At 42.7% G+C, this 24,359-nt stretch overlaps 1 protein-coding gene across 2 annotated transcripts in view; it reads left to right on the top strand.

The window, feature by feature from the left end:
* The window catches only part of CAV1 (caveolin 1), a 33,343-nt gene extending 9,743 nt beyond the window's left edge, over window positions 1–23,600 (top strand). For both annotated transcript variants that reach the window (XM_004592471.3, XM_012929072.3), the window contains exon 3: window positions 22,927–23,600. In XM_004592471.3, the coding sequence (XP_004592528.1) occupies window positions 22,927–23,268 (342 nt within the window). In that variant the 3' untranslated portion in view covers window positions 23,269–23,600. The remainder of the gene's footprint in view (window positions 1–22,926) is intronic.
* The last annotated feature ends 759 nt before the right edge of the window (window positions 23,601–24,359 follow it).

Below are 24,359 nucleotides of genomic sequence, written 5' to 3'. Positions count from 1 at the left end.
TCATTGTATCCAAGGTTGGCTTGATAATAGATGTTCTGGCTGATTCCACCCTAAAAGAAGAGTTGAGTTACAAGTGTCATTCTAGATACTTCTCTTAGAATTCCTGAAGGTCAGGCTCACTTAAACCCTGACAGAGAGTTCTGAAGCCCCATGGAGAGATCTAAAAGTGAACCCCACTCTATGGTTCTCCATTCCTTGAGATTCCTTGGGCTTAGAGCCATTGGGTGAACTAGCAATGGGGCAAGCATATATGCTAGGTTGTCTACACCAACCTAAACTAGTCAGCCTCACATAGCAATTAACAGCATTGCTTTCATCAAGATAACACAGTCACAAATTATTGCCCATGACCTACTGCTGATTTCTGGACTTCAAGGGCACTAGATAGTTCCCACTCAACACTATACTCTGGCAAGATCAGGCTGTACCAGAGTTTGATTGGCTGTGATGAAAGGCAGGAGACAGTGAAGTCAGAGACGGGGTTGCGGGGGGAGGAGGCAGTCATGTCATGCTTGGAATGTGAAAATTTTGCACATCCTGCTAGAAAACAGTCTGAGTGGAGACTTGTATCAGTTTAAGCTGCACTGCACTTTGGAGAAGCTCCCAATATGTAACCTTTACTCTCTGTAATTGGTTTCTTACTTTGAAATACAATTAATAAAACCAACATCATTCTATCCCCTATGTTGTCAATCTAAGCTGAAAACGTTTAAAATAGTTTTTAAGTATTTTTCAGTTAGTCCAGGAAACATAAAATCGCAGGCTTTCACATGAACCATTGTTTAGGAGGGGGGAAGTATTTTTAATTTTATCTTAAAGGAAATCTGCATGATCTGTGTACTGTGCAGCTACCCAGGGAATTGGTTGGTAGAACAGATTGACATGTGCACAGAATACATATTTCCTGCCTCTCCTGGGAACTCAGTTAATGTTTCAGGTATAAAATACACCTTATTTTTTTTAATTGACTTTGGAAGATGTCTCTTGTTGGTCATTATTTCATGGTGGGGGAAGAGGACCTTCCTAAATACATAACTGAGTTTCCCCTTAGCCATTGTTATCTGTTTTGGCAATTAGGAGCCAGTTTTAATTCTGAGACCTAAATAAGTCTTGATGGCATGTGCGTGTGCTTCGTGTGCTCTCTTAACAATTTAACAGTATGTGTTTAAAAAAGCTGCATTCAATATATAGACCTCCCGTCCTCTTGGCCCAGCTAGGATACTTCAGTACAGGCCATAGATAGGCTCTATGCTGAAAACATAAATTGTGTCTACAAGTTGTACTAGGTCGCCTCACCAAGTCCCAGCTATCAGACACGCTTCCCTACTTAAAGGCTAGAAAGACACTGAGCTCAGGTAGTGAGAAAGTAAGTGATTGGGAGGAGGAGAAGCCAAATAAAGGAAGTTCCAAGAGAGCCCTTCTCCTTCTCCCTGCGCTGGCATCCCACAAAGTGCCCAACACCCTGCCCCAGGACCCCAGGCCTCTTTCTTTGCACAGGCTGTCCAACCAAATGAGTTGGCCAGGCACAGGCTTTCTTGAGCAGTTGAATCACAGCTCCTATCCCTGAAGAATGTGGAGTTTAATGGACAACCCTGTATATAAACAAGACCAAGAGAGGTCATTTTACTAAAGGATGGCCCACTGTCAAATAGGAAGCACAGAGTTCTCGGCTGTCTCCAAAGCAAAGTACATCTTTACCAGAACAAGGGTCCCAACAGAAGGAGCTGCAGAGACCCACAGCTGCCTGACACATTTCTGGGTGGGCAACAGGTCGGTGTGGTTGGATACCATTAGCATCATCACCAGTATTTTCATTTTGGAAACAAGCCATTGGTCATCCTTACCCAGGTAGGAGGGGTAGATTCAGCTTTTGACTCCAGAGAATGAATCTGCAAAGCCCAAGTTCTTAACCACTGCATTTCCATGCCTTTCACTACACAAGAGGTGGTGATCCAGGCAGACAGGGCAGACAGTGTTGGCACCCAAGAACAGAAAGGAATGACGGCTACCTCACCCTGGATGGGCAGCTAAGTGTGAGAGAGTCTAGATACAGTCTGTGCCACAGGTCCTGTGGTTCTACCATCACACTAGCGTCTGATCCTGGCAGGTGGGTGGGATAAAGAAGAGAGGGACCAGTGGTAAGACCCATGGAAACTCCCAGACCTCAAGGAATGTGGAGGTTGGACAAGTTTCCAACAAAGCAGGGAGGGCTAAGTTCCCAAACTAGAAATGCAGCATCATGAGGGGGGAGTCTCAGTGATTGGAAGTGGCCCCAGACAAGCAGCAGTGCTGGGTGGTGTTGGCTCACCTGACTCAGCCACTTCTGATCACCCAGGCTGGCTGGAGAACCTGGGGTGGGGCTGATCCTGCCCAGATGTGCAGGAAAGGGCAAGTCTGAGGGAAGGAAGCAGGTCCTGACAGGCGTGAAACAGCTTCTTTTAAGGTTCTCTCATTTGCTTGTTCAACTTCTACAGATACACGTGCCTCTGCACCATACACAGTAAAAACAGGAAAACAGCTGAGAGAAATCTTAGTCTCATGTTGATGACAGAAATGCCTATCACACCCTGCAAGTGGTTTTTCTGAGACTTCCTCCCTAGGCATTACGTATTTGTTCTCAAAAAACAAATGCCAGAAGCAAGGGACAGACTTAATAGTGCATTTTACAAGACGCCATTAATCTCTTCAAAGAACAATGGAAACATTCCAGGACAAGGCTTACTGTTGCCTCTCCTATATCATTAGCAAGAATATATAGCTGGAAAGGGGGCTACCGGAACATGTCAAGGAAATGAAACCGTGTGTGCTTGATTTTTTTTTCAACACTTTGATTAAATCAACAGATTTTCTCTCTGACTTCTTTCTCAAGGGTCAGGCTTTTAAGTAGGAAAAGAAATTGTGTAAGGGTAGGCGTTTGATTTAGCAGTTCAGTGGCTGTCTGGGACACCCATTTCCGTGTTGGAAGCCCAGCTAGTGTTATGCTCTGGGATTCAGTAGGTTATGACTCAAGTGGTTGGGTCCCTGACACCCACCTTGGAGACACAAAATGAGATTGGGTCACGGCCATCAGCCTTGCACAGCCCTGCTTGTCACAGCCATTTAGGGAGTGAACCAGCAAATGGAAGAGCTTTTATTCTGTCTCATGTTCTTTTTTCTCTCTTCTGTCTCCTTCCCAGCCTGCGCTCTCTCTCTCTCTCTTTAAAATAAATACATTTTTTAAATGAAAAAAGAATCTTATACTCTGGAGCAATTAATTACCAAGAATTCACCAAACTATTTGGGGAAGCTCTTCTGTGTCTCTAGTTACAAAGGTGTGAGGTTGGGACTCTCACGTCATGTGATTCCCAGAAGGGCCATTCAGCCATGATGTGTCATGTGTCCTGTGGTAGCAGGGCCCGTCCAGCAGAGCTCAGCCATCTGCCGGACCTTCAGAGCTGACCTTCAGCATCTGGGCCCTGACAGAACCAACCACGTCCTCTGTTCCCTCCACCTTCTGCAGCAGTGATCCTAGCCTTTGAGCTATTACGCTTTACTGTTTCATCACTGGGCCAGTTTTTTTGGTGTGTGATGGATAAGGCACTGAATGGTACTGCTGGTATCTCATATGGGAACTGGTCTAAGCCCTAGGTGCTCTGCTTCCCATCCAGCTCCCTGCTTGTGGGCTGGGAAAGCAGTAGAGGACAGCCCAAAGCCTTAGCACCCTGCACCCATGTGAGAGACCCAGAAGAAGCTCCTGGCTACTGAATTAAGATCGGCTCAGCACTGGCCATTGCAGCCAGTTGGGGATTGAGCCAGCAGATGGAAGGTCTTTCTCTCCGACTCTCCTTCTCTCTGTAAATCTGCTTTTGCAATAAAAAAATAAAGCAATATTTGAAAAAAAAAGAATGCACTTGCCAAACACTCCATCTATCTATAGATAGATGAAATTCAGAAGAATCTCTAGACCAGGTGACATCCCTGAGAAAAATCCAAAACCTTCATCCTTGGAGGAGGCAACAACATTGGGAAGCCCAAGCCAGTTCTTCCTTCTCTCTGGCTTTGCTGCTGCTAGACACAAAGCACACAGAGTTTGGAGAAGTGACTCAATGAAAAGCAGCCACTCTTGCTCCACTAGTCCAACAGTATGAAAGTTTATTTTGACCTCTAAGTGATTTTTCATGGGTCTCAGATCTCCTCTCATGGAAAAATAAAGGAAAAAAATATGAACAGCATAATAGTCAAATGACTCTAGAAGAGGCATCAAACATTTCACAAGTGAAAAGAATATCAGGGTTTTTTTTAGACTTATTTATTTTTATTGGAAAGTCAGATATATAGAGAGGAAGATCATCCATCCTATGACTCACTCCCCAAGCGGCCACAACGGCTGGAAGATGAGCTGATCTGAAGCCAGGAGCCCAGAGCTTCTTATGGGTCTCCCATACGGGTGTAGGGTCCCAAGGCTTTGGGCATCCTCGACTACTTTTCCAGGCCACAAGCATGGAGCTGAATGGGAAGTAGGGCAGCTGAGATTAGAACCGAGCACATAGGAGATCCCAGCGCGTTCAAGTAAAGGACTTTAGCTGCTAGGCTACTGTGCTGGGCCCAGGGTCTTTTGTTGGTTTGTTTGTGGTTTTTATGGAAAGGCATATTTAAAGAGAGAAGGAGAGACCAGAGAGAGAAAAAGACCTTCCATCCTCTGGTTCACTCCAATCAGAGCTGAGCCGATCTGATGCCAGGAGCCAGGAGCCTCTTCCGGGTCTCCCATGTTGGGTACAAGGGTCCAAGGACCTGACCGATCCTCCACTACTTTCCCAGGCCATAAGTTGAGAGCTGGATTGAAAGTAAAGCATCGGGAACATGAACCAGTATCCATATGGGATGCTGGCACTTGCAGATAGAGGGTTAGCCCCTTCACCAGCCCTAGAGTATCAGTCTTGGGGTTTTTTATTTGCTCCTTTTTTTGTTTTTGTTTTTGTTTTTCCCTATCTGCTCATTCATTCCACAAGTGGCCACAACAGCCATAGCTGAACTCATCTGAAGCCAGGATCCAGGAGCTTCTTCTGGGTCTCTCACTTGGTACAGGGTTCCAAGGTTTTGGGTCATCCTCGACTGCTTTCCCAGGCCACAAGCAGGGAGCTGGTTGGAAAGTGGAGCAGCTGAAACATGAACTGGTGCCCATATGGGTTCCCAGTGCTTGCAAGGTGAGGATTTAGCCACTTACCCATCGTGCTAAGCCCCCAGTGGCAGTTCTTCAGATACATTCTAACATCCTGTCAGGCCTAGCACATTCCAAATTTTATCAGAGACTGGAGGGTACAAGTTACGAGGATTTTGAACCTACAAATGACACCTTCTTAACATCTGTGATAAAAATGCTATCAGTGGTTTTTGACAACTTACAAATAGCCCATTAAAAATAAGATAAAGACCAAGACAAATTGAGATAATGCCAAAGGACTTGAAATAGAACAGCTAAGAAGTGGAGATAAAAGAAGTAAAACACACACACACACACACACACAAGGTCTCAGAAGGTTGTCATTTTTGCAGGAGCCTGGGATATAGAAAACCAAGATGCCTGATGAGCTTGACAGCTAAGGAAGTCCTTTATCATAAACCCACACCCCACAGAAACATCCTCAAATGAATCCACTGACTGTACATCCTGGACAACTGGGAACTCAAACTGAGTCTGCCAGTTATTCCAGAATATGAACCATCTCAATAGTTTAATGATTACATCGACAGAAAAAGAGTTGCCTTCCATTTTTACCTACCGAAAGTCCACAACAAGCAGAGCTGGGTGAAGGCTGAAGCTGAGAGCTGATGACTTAATCCAAAACTCATGCATGGATGTCAGGAACCCAGTCACTTGAGCTGCCTCTCATGGTCTGCAGTAGCAGGCATCTGTAATCCAGAACCAGGGCCAAGAATGGCTCAGTTCCTGAGTGGAATGTGGGCTTTGTAACTAGCATCCTAACCACTGGGCCAAATGTATGCCCCAATGATATTTTTTAAAAAGCATCATGGTATTTTTTAAAGGGGTATCACATACTAGATTCTCCACCTTTGTCCCAGCTGATCAAAATTACAAAGAATTGGTTCTTATTCTGCTCTAGCAGGGAGGTAAAGACTGTGGAGAAGCCCAAAGGAGGGAGTAAGGAGAGATAAATGGTGAAGAGAAAGTCACAGGGGAGGCTATGGTTAGGTGACTTGTTGGAAGGGCTGTTAAGGAACAATGACCTTTGGGTATTTTCAGGTTATCAGAAAACCTACAAAAAAAAGACATTGCTCAGAGAGTCACCATTCCAGATTTTGAAAAAGGGGAAACCTAGTTCACTTAGTTTTCAGAAATTAAGGTGCTAAGTTATGTGGCATAAGGACTTCCAAGCAATAAGGGTAGATGATCCCAGAAATGTGCCACAGGGACTTGTTCTGTAACAGTTGTGTGTGAAGTCCCTTTCTTGTCTATTTAATTTTTCAAATCCACCTACCTCTACAATTACAACTTGATGTCACTAAACCTTTCCAAACAGCCTCTTAACTATACGCATACGCACACAAATACTGTCCTGTACTCCATGAGGGTACTTGGTGGATCTGGAAACAAAGAGGAGTGGATATGGCATTGTTTTCATCAGTGATTGAGAACACAAGCAAATGGCAAACATCTGAAAGTAGAACACTGCAAAATGCATGCATTGTATGTATCAAAAGGTCAGCATGAAACACCATCGTTATGGTAAGCCTGCCCCTCCACACCCTCCTACACGTTGCATATTCACCCAGCTTTGCAGCTTGCATAAGCCTCCATTGTGAACTCATCAGCAAGTATGACTTCTGCACAGGGTAGCTGTTCTGCAAATCTGGACCAGTAATGCTTTACCCTGACTGCCATCATTTGGGAAACATTTCCAAATACCCGTGAAATTCTAATTTAATTGGCCTCAAGACTACGCAGGATTTTGTTGTTGTTGTTGATTTTGATTGTCCGCTTATTTATTTTTAGGTTCTAGGGTGATGCTAATGTACAGCCAGAATTAAGTCTTGTTGAGATGCTCAGACATTCTTAGTAATAAAGCTAATAATCACAGTAAAACTTTCAAGACAACAGGCCTAAGTGAGGAAATTACTACTATGCCAGGTCCTTAACATTTAATTGGAATACAATAGCTAACACTCAGATTTTTTTTTTTTTAGGATTTATTTCTTTTTATCTGAAAGGCACATTTGCAGAGAGCAGGGGAGCTAGAGAGAGAAGGTCACCATCTGTTGATTCACTCCCCAAATCAGCAATTTCCAAAACTAGGAGACGGGAACCTCTTCTGGTTCTCCCATGTGGGTGCAAGGTCCCAAGGCCTTGGGTCATCCTCTGCTGCTTTCTCAGGCCTCAAGCAGAGAGATAGAATAGATATATAGCAGCCAAAACACAAACCAGTGCTCATATGGGATCCTGGAGAGTGTAGGATTAGCCTGTTGAACCAGTCCGTGTCCCAACACTCCAATTCCTATTACAAAAAAATTCTCATAGGAACTCTGCTATAACAACGTAAGATACAATTTGTCCGTAGGAAGAAATCTCTTATCACAAGTAATCATATAGCCCTTGTTTTCTCCCTTCCTTCTACTTGTTCTTTGAAGCCACAGTCTCCTACCATGCTCCTTTCTTTCACCAGGGCTCATGGCTCAGGCTTCCTAGCGAGGGAGCCAATACAATGCACCTGGTTTTCTCTCCATGGTTCAGCAAAATTCCTGCGATGCTCATTGCTGCAGCAAGCAACACAGGACCTCAAGATAGGGTCATTTCTTCAGTCCTTGACATGAGCAGAGACTCCAAGTCTCTAAGTGGTGCTTTGACTATGCCCTAACCTCAGAGTCAATGAGGAAACCAACCTCAGAGGAAATCTGAATCCCAATGTTCTTTTGAGCTCAGGCCTTAAAAGTGACCTTTCGCCTTTGGAAAGTCACTCTCTACAGAACAGTTCCTTAATCCTTAACATTCAAGTTGTAGAAACAGGTGATCTTGAATCATTTTCATTTCTACAATGCTCTGCTTGCATTTGACTAATCTTGCTAACAGAGTGCGGGGTTGTAACAGTGCATATAGCCCAGCAAAAGTATTTTCATCTCCCTCTTCCTGGATGGTACCAATTGGCATCTTCACCTTGACATTCAGGCAGTGGGGTTCAGTTAAATTATCTTGAGCTTCCTGTTGGCTGAAGGTAAACATGCCACAAACAAACACTGCGTCCTGAACAAACAGCAAGAGTTGGTGCTTCCTTCTCCCTCTCATCTGAGCTTAAAGATCTGGGGTCTTTCTTGTGTGACGCTTTTGCCTCCAACTCATCTGTGTGTGCTCAGGATGGATCAGAAAATCAGTTCCAGGGTTAGCCACAAGCTTTCAGTTTTGTTTTGCTCTGTTTTGAAACCAACTAACTTATCTTAGTTGATGTAACAGGGAAGTGCATAATCACTTGGAACTCCTGGCAGTGCCATGGTCTTCAAAGGGTATAGCTCCATAGAAAGTGTTCACACTTTCTGAGTGCCTGCAGTTGTCTAGTTCACCTAGCTCCTGGAGCTACATTGCTGAAGCTCATTTAACAGCCCATCTGTGAGCAATAGGATCAGATGACTAAGAGCTGCAGAGCAGAAGCAGCCTTCCTTTGAGTCACATTTTCCCACTGCCCAGCTGCAGAGTTTATTTCTCCCGGACCCATATAAAGTTTAGCATTTAGAGCTCTGCATGATTTTTAATCCGTTCACTTAGCACTCCAGCTGTGTGTTCTCAAGGTAAACACCAAGCTGTATGAATTCCAGATCACCTGAATATTCTTCGGGAACTCATCAGCTCCTATGCCAAAAATCTGGCAGTTTGGCTTTTATGTCTTTGGCCTAGCAGTGGAGAGGGTCATGTCTGATATCTGTGTTCAATACCTAGCTCAGTTTGGAATTCCAGACTCCTGTTAATGCCCCTAGTAAGTAGTGGTAATGGCTGAATTGATTGGGCTCCTGTCACTCCTGTGGAAGATGTAGATTGAGTTCCTGGCTCCAGACTTTGGTCTGGTCAGGCTAGCTGTTTGGAGCATTTGGAAAGAAGACTACAAACAAATTTAAAAAAATAAATATAAACAAATAAAAAATACCACTTAAAAAATCTGTAGGTTTGAGCCCAAAATTCATGATAAACAAAAATTGAGTTAATCTTTTTCCTTGTGGTAATCATATTTTGTTTTATTTTCTCAACAGTGTGCCTGTGTTTTTTAAAAAAAATGTAATTGATGAATACAATTACTAATTCCTGGACCAGATAATACCCTCAGAACTCTTCTTCCTGCAGGAGTCATTAGGTTAGTGCTCTTGTTATTAGGACACAGAAAGATATTGGTATTCACTACTGGATTCATTTATTCAGTAGATGGTAATTTAGTACCTTCTGTCTTTCATAGAACATATAGTCTGTAGCAGAAATGATAACCACACACATACGCACATCATCACCATCATCACCATCTTCATCTATTAAGTATATGTATGATAGGTACGCGAAATTCAAAAAGACCAAGATGAGTAAATAGAGTCAAGACTAAAAAGAAGCCTTTGAAGAAAGAACATTTAGTTTAAGGTATTACAAATAACTAAGAATTAACACATAACAGAATGTTCCAAACAATTCCAACAGTACATGAGGGAGACTAAGGCAGGACAGAGCTTGGGACTTTGTTGAGGAGGTAACTATTAAAAAGGAACTGTCCCCCTTCAGTGACTCATAGCTGGCTCATCAGCATGGATCTGTCCATTTCCGTCTTGCAGTTATTCTATCCCTAAACAATTGGTGGTTCATAAATGTTGAATGAATTAATGAAGGCCACAGTACTTGCAAACCAAAAGTGTCTGCTGTAAACAAGCTCTTTGGTATTTGCAAGCTTCGGGCTAGACAGGCAGAATTTCTAGATCCATGGTTTTTAATTAGCTGCAGTTTTGCCTTGAGCCCCCAGAGCATATTTGGCAATACTGGAGATGTTTTTAGTTGCCATAATATGGAACGCACTACTGGCATCTCTCATCTCTTAAGTAGAGGCCAAGCATACTGATATTTACTCTACAGTGTGCAGTACAGTACTCCCTACCCCACACCAGCAACAGACCAATCCTGCCCAAAGTGACAATAGCGCCCACATGGAGAAGCTCCGAGTTACAGGTGGAAACTGGGTCAGGACAAGCGCAGTTGCTCAGCATGCAAAACCTTCACCTGCAAGGGCCAGCATCCCATATAGGGTGTACTAGCTGCTCCAGTTTCAATACAGATCTTTGCTTATGGCCTGGGAAGGCAGTGGAGGATTGCCCAAGGCCTGAACCCCTTCACCTATGTGGGAGGCTGGGAAGAGGATCCTGGCTCCCAGCTTCAGGTCAGCTCAGCTCTGGCCATTATGGCCATCTGCAGAGTGAACCAGCAGACGAAGGGCCTCTCTTGCTGTGTCTATCCATCATTCTGTAAAAATCTGCATTTTTAATAAAAGTAAATAAATCATTAAAAAAATCACACAAATGTTAGGTAATTTTGCATAACAGGTTGAGACCTTGCAGGAACCCAATTGTATATTCATCCTTTTCCTCACTTGCCATGCAGTTGATCAAAGCTAAAGAGATGGATTCCACCTATTGCTGTTTATTTAACACACATATTCCAAGAACTAAACGGAAAAGTCTCTCAGCAGTGAAGGAAGACAAGGGCTATTCGTAATCTGGTATGACTTAACTGGGGGGTAAGAAGAAGTCTGTGTCATCAGACAGTATACTGAAGAAACTGCAAAGAAACCAAGAGTGTCTAAAAAGCTCTGCTTGAAGCAAACATGCCACAGACCAATGGGTAGCTTGAAAATGCTGTAGACATTTCCATGTCTTATATATTTGTCAGAATAGGAAGAGTTTCTTTTTGCCTTAGTGTGGTAATCACTCATATCTGTCTGACGACACGCCCAGAAAGTTAAAGAATAACAAACGCTCACATGTAAACACAGAATTTCACCAGCAAACCAGACCTCCGGATGAATCCTTACAATTGCATGTTTGGATAAAATAAGATTTCCGTGTGTTAACTGAGGGCAAGCCTTTTCCATGGGGAATAGAACTTTCAAAATGTTGAAGGGCTATTGCCATTTTTGTCCCAGGATGGCAGACACATACATGCCCCAAGATTGTTGCCCGTCCCTGGTCAGGTTCACCAATCAAACATCCAACCTCCGTGATCCTTTCCTTGGCCCTTGTTTGGCCTTCTTTTACCTTAGTCATGTTCTGTGTCATTTGTTTGATGACACCAAACATCCAATAATGCCATTAAATCAACGCAAGAAGCCTAAGGAGGAAAAAAGTATCAGAAGATGTTGCCTTCTGCTTTGTGTTGGGCAATCTGCATGTATGTGGGTTTTGTGATTATGAAATTGGCAGTTCCTATGGACAGGAGAGACCAGGTATGGGATGAAGCTCCCAGGCATCTTTGACTGTGAGGCATCAAGTGTGGATTTAGGTCCCTACCTGTGATCCCTATAAGAAAGGGTAGGCAGCCTTCACAGAGGTATGCAAATACTCTGAAATCCTCTTATCATTGAAGATAACCTTTTTTTCCTCTACAAAGGTGCTGTGCATGCATTTCATTGGGCTTACCCAACACTGTCCCAAACTGGATGGCTTAAAGCAACAGAAATGTGTTGTCTCAGAGTTTTGGAGAGTCAAGCCAAATCCTGCTGAGGGATCTTTCGTTGTCTCTTCCTAGTGCGTCTTTGTCATTCCTTGGACTGCTGCCACAGAACTTCAGTCTCTGCCTTGAACATCACATGCCCTTCCCTCTGAATAATTTTACATGGCCATCCTTGTAAGGACATCAAATCACATTGTTTGAGAGCTCCAAACTACTCCAGCATATACTCATCTTAATTAATTACATGTATGAGGACCTTGCATCCAAACAAGTTCACATTTTGAGAAACTGGGGAATTAGAACTTCAGCTCACCTGTACTGTAATTCAATGCTCAACATGATGAAAATTAGGAATGAATATTTTTGTTGTCAGAGCTTAAATATTCAGTATAATGTGAACCCCAAAACATTTTTTCTGAGAAGCGCAAAAGATGGAAAAACCTGTCTTCAAGTGAAAGGAAATGAGGATAAAATAAAAAATGAATCCAAAGCACAGGTAGTTCCAAACACTTAGTACTGACAACTTCTCCGATACGTCCAGGCACTCAATCCCAGGCCAACCTAGGTTCTTCTTCCCACAGCATCCTTGGCCACCATGGTAGTGAATTTCAGTGGCTGATTGGGTGGAGATAAGCTGACACTACTTACTCACTTAATGGCAGGATGTAGACTAAGCAATCAGCTACATGGAGCCATCTCTAGAAAGCCAATGCTTTTCCTTTACCAAACATACATTCTCAGTCTTCCCTGTGCTATCCTTTTGCTGGTTAAAGCACTGGGACCACAGCTGCTGATGTAGCAAGCATTGTCCTAAACACGTTGCATAGGTTAACTCATTTAATCCTCAAGACAACCCTGAGAGGCAGGCACTGTCATACCCACAGGTTACTGACAAGAAAGAGACACAGAGAGATTCTGCAGTTTGAGAAAACACTGAGAACGGGGAATCAAGCCCAGTCACTACAATATGAAATAGAGCACCACACTGTTTTTTTCAAAAGCATCATGCATTCAAACCTGAGTGTTACACTTCTCAGATCCTCCTGCATAACAGAGGGTGAAGTCTAAGGCAGGTTTGTTTCTCAAAGTATTCTCCCCTGGCCACCGAATTAAAATATAGGGGAGGAGGAACAGATGTGTGGACCCTCTACCCTTTGGGCACTGGTTCAGTCTCAAAGTTGAGGCATGGCCATTGTAATACATATCCCCCAGAAAATTCCTGAATATGCTGATGTTTGAGAACCATTGATCCACAAGGAGTGGTTTAGAGGAAAGTGTGATGTCACTTGGTCATCCAGGTCACAAAGCTGTAGGGACCCAAGAAGCTGACTGCCAGTGAAATGGTTCCATGTCCTGCTCAGAGAAGAGTGAGGTTGAGAGGAATGAGAGGAGTATGGAAAGCAAAGGTCTGAGAACCAAGGAAGTCAGCCACGCCATCCTGCTCAAGATCACACGCCCTTTCCAGAGTGGAAGTTGTCACTTGCTGGTCTGAGGAGACATTTCCTATCAGTTTGGATGGGAGTATGGGTGTAGGCAATGAAGAACAGAGTCCATGCATTCTGCATTTCCTGCAGTTCGATTGTGCAGGCCTACACAGGCAGGTCTCTAAGAGCAGGCTGTGGGGTCCAAGAAAGGGTGTGGCAGAAAAACTGAATGAGAAACCAACAGTGCCAAGTGCTGGATTTGATCTAGTTATGGGGCATAACTCCCCTGAGCCTTATTCTACTAATTTATAGCAGAAAAAAATAAAGCTTGCCTTGAAGATATTCCCATAAATAATGGGGCATACATCCACTGAGGCATATAATATATTCTAAAATGTAAAGCATTGCTATGCCGAGGCCACTGTCAAAGTCTCCTGCCTTGAAATGCATCTGACACACTGGGGACTGACAACACAAAAGACAGCTGGAGATGCCCCCTTGCTCTGTGCCTCCTGTCCACTCCCAAGAAAGAACACACGTCGGTAAAATTCATTCTAATGCACATATTATTCCCCATGCACCTGCTTTCCTGCACGGAGGACACAAGCTCAGGCATCGGTGCATGTGTACACATGTGCACCTCACACACACACACACAACAGGAGACAAGTCGAGACTGGAGGTAACAAAGCCCAAAGTAACGATTCTGGCTTCCTCCCAGAAAGCCCCCTCCCCCTAAATGTTGCACTATGTACCCCTACTTCCAAGCTGAGTCTACCAACTGTAGCACTTAACATCACAGGGGTAAAATGCAACCAAGTGAAAACTGCAGTAATCTAGATTTTCTAAATTACTTTTCCTCAAAGCCATGACCCTCTGGGCTTTAACTGCCTGCTCCTCTGAGGGCTTTCTCCACTGCTCCAGTCCCTCAATCACAATCAGCCCGTTTCATTTTGGGCAAGGCTATGATATGGCAGAGCTCTGGCCAATAGGAAATAGCCTTGGAATAAAAGAAGATGCCAAAATAAACAAAGTATACTTGGGATATCACATAAAGAATTTATAAGAGATGCTGTTATGATTAATAAAATATACTACAAGTTCTCCAAAGGATTTGCAGAAAATGAACTTTACAAGTAAAATTATTTTGGTACAAAAACATTTTGAAAATCATGATATGAGGAGTATCCAAAGTTTAAGGAAATTATGTGTTATGAAGTAATTATGCATGGATATCATGTTGGTTTTTTCTCCAAAATTATCTTTTCTGTGGGTCTCTCATGTGGATGACAGCAGCCTAAATACTTGGACCATCTGTTGTTTTCCTTGATCAATTAGCAGGGAGATGAATCAGAAGTGGTGCAGCTGTGACTACCCAGTACCCACATGGGATGCTGGTGTTGGCAGGCATCAGTTTAATCCACTGCACTGTAACACTAGTCCCTAGTCCCCACTTACTACAAACATTTTCAAGCAGTCATATGTCTACCTCCATTCAGTAGAAATGCATAACTCCCTTAGCATATTATTTTTTTAAAAAAAGCTTTTGAACATTCATTTATTTACTAGAAAGACAGAGCTGTAGAGAGGGAAAAAGGGGAGAGAGAAAGGGAAGGAAAGAAAGAGACAGAGAGAGGGAGGAAATCCCCTATCCATTGCTTCACTCCCAAAATGGCCATAATGGCTGCTCGGCTGCTTTCGCAGTCCATCAACTCGGGACTTGAACCAGAGACCATACAGAATTCCAGGGCCACAAGCAGTGGCTTTACCCACTAAGTTACAGTGCTTCCCATGTTCCTTTAAAAATGTAATACCAACCGAAGAAATACATATTTGCAAATTAACATGTATTAACACAGGTATTGTTTTACTGAGCATTGTGGGGGACACTGGGATGGCTGCCTCAAAAACAGACCCTTCCCTAATTCCTGGCAGTGGTCTAGTCACTTATCACCGAAATGACTTTTTCTTCATGGGTAAGTAAAAGACTATTTGTTATTCTTATGATGAACATAACCTAGAACATCATTAGTTTATAAAGAGAAGCGTATGAGTGGATTAGGGTACAAAAAATGGGAAAAAAGAGATTATCCCAAGGCCTTGAGATTACTGGGAAGCAACAAGAAGGAGATGCAAAGAGAACGAGGCTCAGGCCAGTGACTATTGTCCCCTCCATGTCCCACACTCCACACCCCTATCCTCATCATTCATTCACAGGGATAAAGAAATATCCACCTTTCTGCCATCTTGCAGGTCAGTCATGCCAGTGTGCCCCAGTAAAGCATGCCCCTGAAGAAACACATGGACATTGTTAGGGCAAGGTTCCCATGTTCTGGTAACATTTAATTGTACTCTTTCTCAACTCCATCTGCACCCACACACTGACACACATGTTTATTTCATTGACTTCAAAGGCAGCTTAGCATGTTGGAAGTATGTGTGGGAACAAACAATAGAGTTGAAATTGGTCAGGCTCTCTCTGCCTGACTGCGTGGTACACATGCTAGGATTTTAGAAATTTGTACTTGGTTTTTACAAGCATTTGTTTATACTGGGTTTAGAATAATGAATGTAAATCCGGATTTCTATTGTCTGTGTGTTTTTCATAACAGTAATTAGCCATTTATCCCAATCCAATAACACGTATGTATATACTTAAGTTAAAAAAATCCTTTCCAAGAATATTTCCACTACTTTATGCACCAATGTCCAGATGCCAGTAGCCTGGTACTCCCAGAAAGGAGCAAGAAGCAACCTAGGGCCAGCAGACAAGGAGGGAAAAGAATGAAATGGATAAGAAAGAGCCAATATTGATTGCAAAGGGGGCAAGAAGTATTCTCGTACTAATCTATGACATAAGCAAAGGGGGGAAAAAAAACCTTGTTAGAAATACAGATGCCCAGGCCTCAGCCCAGAAAGTCTGAAATGAGTCTAGAAATTCTGCATGTTAACTAGCACCTTCCATGATTGATTATTGTACTGCATTAAGAACTCTTAAAAATTGAGAACCTTGTGGGCCCAGCATGGTAGCCTAGTGGCTAAAGTCCTCACCTTGCATGTAGTGGGATCCCATATAGGCACCAGTTCTAATCCCAGCGGCCGCACTTCCCATCCAGCTCCCTGATTGTGGCTTGGAAAAACAGTCGAGGATGCCAAAAGCCTTGGGACCCTGCACCCACATGGGAGACCTGGAAGAAGCTCTGGGCTCCTGGCTTCAGATTGGCTCAACTCCGGCCTTTGCGGCCACTTTGGGGAGTGAATCATCAGACAGATCTTCCTGTCTCTCCTCCTATCTGTATATCTGCCTTTCCAATAAAAATAAATAAATCTTTAAAAAGAATGAAACTTTCCTGGAAGTCCCACACAAGAGACTTCCATCTGGATCTCGTTGGCCAGAACTGAGTCACATGGGTATCCTAACCCAGTCACTCAGCAAGAAAGCTAAGGTTGTTATGACAAATCTAAAACCAACCATGACTTATTTCTGAGATCAATGGAGTCTTGCCATTATCTGAATCAATTAGGATTTATTAACAGAGAAGTAGGACAAAGAACTAAATTAGCAGAGAAGTAAATCAAGTGAGATTTATTAGCAGTAAATCTTGGGCAGGCAGCTGACAAATCTTATTTTTCATATGCTGCTTATATCTAACACAATCTCAATTTCCATATCTAAAAAGATACGTCCCTATGTATAATAGGCAGCATTATATATGAAATTCCAAATGTCCTTCAAGTTTCCTTCTTAGAAATTCCTATCCAGGAATAAAATGTCTACATTTTGAGACAAAAAAATAATCTGACTCTTTTTATCTTGTGTATATATAAGCTGCTTTTAAAATACTGCCTTCAGATATATTTAACAGGAAGAAATCACTGATATTTATTACATTTGCCAAGTATTATCAACACACAACAAGACAGATGACTTTCCTTGACGTCCGCAGCTAGAACTTTGTCAACTTAGGTTTCCAAAGTTGTAGCATCAGAAGCCTATGCTGCACAAAAGTATTTAATGTCATTTATAAAAAAAAAACTAGTAATATAAACAATTGACTTCTTAGAAAATATCTATTGAGATACAGAGATAACACCAAAACACATTTATGCCTTTGATCTGGGGTGACCAGTATCATTTTTGCCACAGGGCCAGCTTGTTCCATAGATTACAGAAAAGAAAATCAGTTTTTGGTATAACTCAGCCTCATCGGAGGCACCCTAGACTAAGAAGCTAAATGGCACCTACACCTCTTGGGTGTTTTATTTTTAAGCAAGTTTCTAATTCCTTTTCTCCTGCAAAGCCAAGAAAGCAGATAAAGTGCTGCTCCCGGCAAGATCAACCCTTGTCAACATAGTAAGCTACCTTGGAAATGGGACACCAGAAGGACTGTTTTGACAGGAAGTAAAGCAAGCTGAGGTTGCATATGAACACTGGTGATTGTCGGAAAAAAGCATCACTATTCTCTCTCTGTCTCTCTCTCTCTAAGACTTATTATATTTTTATTGGAAAGTCTGATTTACAAAGAGAAGGGCATATAGGGAAAAAGATCTTACAATCACTGGTTCACTTCCCAAGTGGCCACAAAGGCCGGAGCTGAGCTGATCCTAAACCAGGAGCCAGGAACTTCTTCTGGTTCTCCCATATGGATGTGGGATCTCAAGGCTGTCCTCTAGTGTTTTTCCAGACCACAAACATGGAGCTGGAAAGGAAGTAGGGCAGCTGGGACAGGAACCAGTGGAGCCCACATAGGATGCTGGTGCATGCAAGGCAAGGACATTAGCCATGAGGCTACTGTGTCGGGCCCCACCATTCTCTGAATAAATGGACCTATGGAACTCCTGAGAGGTTGGTGATGTGTACCTTTAGATACCTTGGCCTTTTGCCTTGGCCTCAGACCCTAAAGGCCAGATGGTCAGAGGATGTGTGGTGACAGCAGGGTCTATTGGAAGAGCCCAGGAAAGTTACCAAAGACTGAGCTCCAACCCTGTATCGGTCATTAAATGAGAAAGCATCATTGACATTTCTCCAAAACTCATACACTGTGACCTTTCAAGTGAATTCCTCAGAAGGTTAAGTGGAAGTACCTAGAGAAGTGAGTGGGGAGGATGGAGAAGATCCATGAGGTGAGTGGTGTCAGTTCTAGGGAAATCGCATGGAGCACAGGGCTGGATACAGGCCTGGAAATCATGAAGTTAAAATTCTAATTTTGGCTCTCCCACAGATACCCTTGGGACCTTGAGAATGCCAGGCCCATTTTAATCATTCTGTGCCTCAATTTCTATATGTGCCAATTAAAGTGAGAGTCCCAGGCTGGGTGCCCAAGATTATGAGAACATACCATTCGGGGCTACAAAAAGTTACCAGAACTCAAAATGCAAAACATCCCAGTTACTAGATGCCCTGACTTAAAACAGAAATGCTAACAACAGTTACTCCTTTCATAATCAAAATGTGAATGTCTTATGAAGCATATCTTGGGTTGAGGAGCAAAATGAAGCAAATAAAACTATCATAAGAGCTTGTAGTTGCAAGGATGCATAAGCAAAAAGAATACAAATGTCGAATCCAAGTTCCAACATCACCACTTAGTATCAATGCTAAGTGAATGCTCCCAGTTCCCTCATCTGTCAAATGATAGCATATCTCTCAAAGGCAGCGATGATTACAAGTTAGTTCTTTTGAGGGCTGGAATTCATAATCATCGTGTGCTTTTCAGTTAGGGTTTGTTATAACTACCTAAAAAGAAGCCTGGCTATCCAGGGCAAAGCATCTGTTCATGCTACTACTTACTGTGGAGCCCTGTACTCATGCTAGATACCTTGCACACATTGTCTCCTCCACCTCCCATGAAGGCCTGTTACCATTGCTGCTATGGAAATGGAGGCAGAGAGAAGCAAAGCTTGGCTTCTGACTCCATTGTATTTTTTCTTTAGTCTGCCTTCATTTCTTTTTCTCAGTGGTGTCTCATTAGCTGAATGGTTAGTATCCTTGTCAACCACCTTAAATTTTCAAGACGAAAGCAGAAACTGAGTATATTTATAAAACATGTTATTTTGGTCCTGTTGCTGTTCACCCCTGGAGACCTGCTCCATATTCGGTTGGATGTTTGGGAATAAATCATGTTCAGCAGCAGTTTCTGGAAAGCACTAAGAACTCAACCACCCAGAAATTTACAAAGCAACTTAAAATGAAGCCTAAGAATAGTCGACATGTTCATTGAAAAAAGCATTTGTGCTTAGAAAAATGGCCATATCAAGAAACGTTGTACACACTTGTATGTTCACAAATACCTTCATTAACTGAATGTAATTATACAACATGGACCCATTGTACATACAGTAAGACATTGTTCTCAGAGGCCATGCTATCAGAATTATTAGTTCCCAAAAGTGTTTGGCATTTCCCCTTAGAGACAATTTGAGAAATATTTTTTGTAAAGAGATGCTAAAAATCAGTTTCTTTGAGACCCCACTGGAATCTAATATCCACCACTTGCTTGGACAATTCATTACCATTTCCAGGTCTTACATTTTTTTTCTACAAAATGGAAATCCATAGTATAGAGCTGCTGAAGTTAAGTGAGAATGAATGAATTATGAATCTGTTCATAACTACCAGTCCACAAACACTGGGAATACATTCCTCTCCTTGGGCAAGGATTTTAACGCAAAGTTTCTTAGAGTCTATTTTATAAAGAAATGGGAATCCCATCTCCTTTGTAAACTAGTTCTAAGCCTTCCTTGGGAGTAGACATCATGTTCTGATGGGGTGAGGGGCCCGTTCCCATTGTACACTCAAGACATGTGCTGAGCACCACTGCATACTCTCTGGCCCCAGATAAAGAAATCTGTCTAGCAACTTATTTTGACTTTACCAAACTCCCTGACCAAAAAAACAGGGGGGGCGCAGCTAAATGAAAGCAATCTTATTTTTTGTATTGCTGTAGTTGGGGAAAGAATACTGTTTCAGAAAACAACCCCATAATAGACAACTGAATAAGCTACACAGAAACTACTTTGAAGTATCAATAGTATTTGCTATCTGTTTCCTACAACCTCTTAAAACAAGCTGGGTGGGCCCAGTGAGATAGCCTAGTGGCTAAAGTCCTTGCCTTGCGTGCACCAGGATCTCCTATGTTCACTAGTTCTAATCCCTGTGGCCCCACTTCCCATCAAGTTCACTGCTAGTGCCCTGGGAAAGCAATCGAGGATGGCCCAAAGCCTTGGGACCCTGCGCCCCCATGGGAGACCTGGAAAGGGCTCCTGACTCCTGACTTCGGATCGGCTTAGCACCAGCCATTGTAGTTGCCTGGGGAGTGAAACAGCAGATGGAAGATCTTCCTCTCTTTCTCTCCTCCTCTCTTATGCCTGACTTTCCAATAAAAATAAGTAAATCTTTAAAAATCAAGCAGCTAAATGTTTGCTGTGGAATCTAAATAGGCAAAGAAATAATGGAATGACACTAATCTACAGAACTTCACTGACAGAATTGTGATCTCACCACTTTTACATATAATACAATATGTCAGGACACTGGCAATAGACAAGAAACAGCATGTTCTAGAAAATAAAAGTTTCAAAATTGGTAAGAATCATGTACTTTTTCCAAGAGACATTTTATTGTGTCGAATCAAAGGTGGCTCTTTGGCATGGAGCAGCTCCACGAAGTCATCCAAGTCCTCATTCCTTAATCCTGAGTTTGGCTGGACATTGCTGGCAGTCATCAACTTAGTTGGATTTCAAATTACATTAGATCTCTTCATACAATTGCCACTGCCAGGTAGCTGAGCTGGCGCTGTCCTTCCTTCCTATTGGTAATTTTGTTTTTAATCATTTGTTTCAGTTTGGTTTGTATAAGTTTTTACGGAGGGATAAACCTCCTGAGAAACGTTTAGGTGAATCTACACCTGCAAGAGAGTCTCACTGGGAAAGAGAGTGAGTTCACATTGTGTCCCATGGGCACTCTATGTTCGGCTTCAGCAACCCACCTTCTCCCCCTCCCTCTTCTTTTGTAAACTGGCAGTGGCCTACCTTCCCAGATAGATAGGAAACCTGGAACTTTGTGTACAGACACAATGCATGTAGAAGTACTTGATAACTACTAGGTTTTATGTGATTGCCAATTCATTTCATTGCTTCCTAGTGATTATCAAAAGGGACTTCTATGTAATTCATCATACATGCACCGCTACTCATTACTGTCATTACTCAAAACTTTATTCTCAGTTTGTTTAATTCAAAAGTGATACTCTCTCCGGTTAGCTTTCATTTGTATCTGCCTTCTCTTTGATATTTTCTGCTTGCTCTTCATTTCCTCTTTGTTCTGCCTAACAGGAAAGCGGATGCACCAGTTCCTCTTAAGATGAACTTTCTCTTTCAAGTAATAATGTCCTGTGAATTCCTCCCTTACGTGTCCTGGAATTCCTTCTGTTCTTTCTTTATCATGGCCACTTTCCTAGTCTTAACCAATTCATGTCAAAGTTGAGGCAGAGCAGTTTTCCTGAACAGTGGCAGCACATCTCTGCTCCAGAGTCTTCCACAGAGAATCACTGCACCCAAAATGCTATCTGATCTGTCTCCAACCTGCCTCTGCAGCCCGGACCACACAGCTCTGCCCTGCCTGTGACACCCACCGTTCTCACCCTTGCTTGGGCCTGGGTCTGTCCCCATTGTATTTCCAAGGTGCACTCCCCAGAGCTCCCATCCCAGCACCCCATGGCATCTTTTTCGGTATTTTCCTAATGTGATTCCAACTGTGTTAGAGTATCCTTAATCGGTTTTGAGCTAACTGTTCCTTAACATTGTGTGTGGCTGTCTCAGTAGCAGTTTAATGACAGCAAGTTCTTTACTTTTTACTGAATGCCTTGTATCCATCTCCATGTTGCTGGATTTTACTTTAAAGCAAGGATTCTGACCGTTATAACGATTTCATTTTTTCCCAGAGTAGTCACTCTTAATTTTCCACATGGTAAAGAAACATCTGGAGAAGAGATTCTAAGCAATGTCCACATCAGAAGGCACGAAGACATACAGACGACATCTCAGGGCAGAAACGGGTGCCAATTTCAAAGTTCAAGTAGCTAGTACAACAGCAGTTTATGAATTTCTTTTCTTGGTTCAGAATGAAAAAATCACTTTTCTCCATTTTCCTGACAATTCACTGTCTATTCTAAGCCCAGAGAGGCAACCAGGTGGCAATGAGGCCCAGATACCTGTATTTCCGATGAGTCCTGGGTGATGTTGATGCTGTGGTCTCTTTTAAGCAACCAGATTACTAGTTCCTCTACTGTTACTACAGTTAATCACCTGAAGCTGGATTCTTTGTAAAGTTAAGTGGTTCATTCAGCTCATTGCTTTGGGAATTGAAAGCTCAGAGCACATGGCATGGTTCTGTCAAGGGTCTTCTCTGGCTGAGGCACAACCATGGCAAATGTCATCATGAAAGGAGTGGATGTGTGAGATAGGAAGACAGAGTGGGCAGAAGCTTATCTTGCTCCTTTTTAACAAACAGCATTTCCCATGACAGTTACAGGAATCTCCTTCCAGGGCAGAACCCCGCCCCTCCCCCATGATCTAGAAGTGTCTCACTGGGCCCCACCTTTTAAAGATCCCATCACATCTCACACATCACCGTGCTGAGACCAAGCTTTCAACACATGAACCTTTGTGGGATAAACTCACACCATGCTCAGATCATGGGAGCAGCACACAGAGCTGGCACAGGAACACCGTCGCACAATTTTGGATGATACTGAGTAGCATTTTTCTGTCTCTCTTTGTATGTCTTCCATCCCATGCTCACATTCTGTTACTTTCTCCATTTAGATCGACTTTGAAGATGTGATCGCAGAACCAGAAGGAACACACAGTTTCGACGGCGTCTGGAAGGCCAGCTTCACCACCTTCACTGTGACGAAATATTGGTTTTACCGTCTGCTGTCTACCCTCTTTGGCATTCCGATGGCGCTCATCTGGGGCATTTACTTTGCCATTCTCTCTTTCCTACACATCTGGGCAGTTGTGCCCTGCATTAAGAGCTTCCTGATTGAGATTCAGTGTATCAGCCGAGTCTATTCCATCTACGTCCACACCTTCTGTGATCCGCTCTTTGAAGCTATTGGCAAAATATTCAGCAATGTCCGCATCAGCACACAGAAAGAAATATAAATGACGATTCAAGGGTAGAAAGAGTCCTGATTCTCTTGTTTTCCTTTTAATTTTCCTGGTGCCAATTCCAAGTTTCAAGTTGCTAATGCAGCAACAGTTTATAAATGATGTATCTTGGTTCAGAACAAAGAAATCACTTTTCAGTTTTCATAGCCATTATTTGTCTCTTCCGAGTTATTTCGTTTATTTTTGGCAGGTTGCATGTCTTAAAGCCAAGCCAACTTTTTTTTTCTTTTCCTTACCTTTTGATTTGTATGGAGATTACTGTTTTGTTGGCTGGAATATGAGCATATTGTTGAAAGATAATTTGAAAGAGATAATGAAGAACTGAGGCAAGAAAAAAAAAGTAAGAACCAACAACTTCAACTGCTTACCCCAAAATGTTGATTTTTTTTTTTTTTTTAGAGGAAGGGAAGAATTCCAGGCCACAACCACTAAGTATACAGGTATGCAGATTTAAACAGATTCGCTGCCCTCAAACAATTCTAGTGAATAACTATGGGTCACTTTAGTGATCTAGTGGGATCTAGTGCTCCTTACCGAATTAGAAAACAATCTTGTGCATTCGAATGGCCTGACCTTGCCTTATACTTCTCAGAACTATATGATACTACCCGTGCCTGAATATTTGTTAAATAGATAACAAAACCTAAGTGCCTTCCTGGTTTTTTTCATTGTCCTTTTCAAGTATAATCCAATTCTTCAACTTTTGTTAATTTTGCCACCTCTTTGAAGACCAAAATTAGAGAATCCATTCCCTAGTTCCCTGTGCCTGTCTCGGCCAGAGAACAGACCTGGTACAGCTCAGGTCTGCACTTGATCATGCAGCATCTTTAGTCATGTTGACAACAGGAGGCGTTAGTCCAGTAAAGCGAATTACAGTGGACAAATGGGGCTGAGTCCTCTCTGGGTTGGCAGGAGTGGAAGCCAACTTTCCCTGCCTCTCATTAGCTGAATGTAGTCAGCATGTCTATTCAGCTCCATTTATTTTCAAGAATAATCACGCTTTCCTGAATCCAAACTAATCCATCACTGGGGTGGTTTAGTGGCTCAACATTGTGTTCCCTTTTCAGACAATCAGTGGGCCTCCG

This window comes from Ochotona princeps, chromosome 25 (genome assembly GCF_030435755.1).
Source record: "Ochotona princeps isolate mOchPri1 chromosome 25, mOchPri1.hap1, whole genome shotgun sequence".
NCBI classification, from domain to species: domain Eukaryota; kingdom Metazoa; phylum Chordata; class Mammalia; order Lagomorpha; family Ochotonidae; genus Ochotona; species Ochotona princeps.
This window is presented reverse-complemented; position numbering and strand designations above follow the sequence as displayed.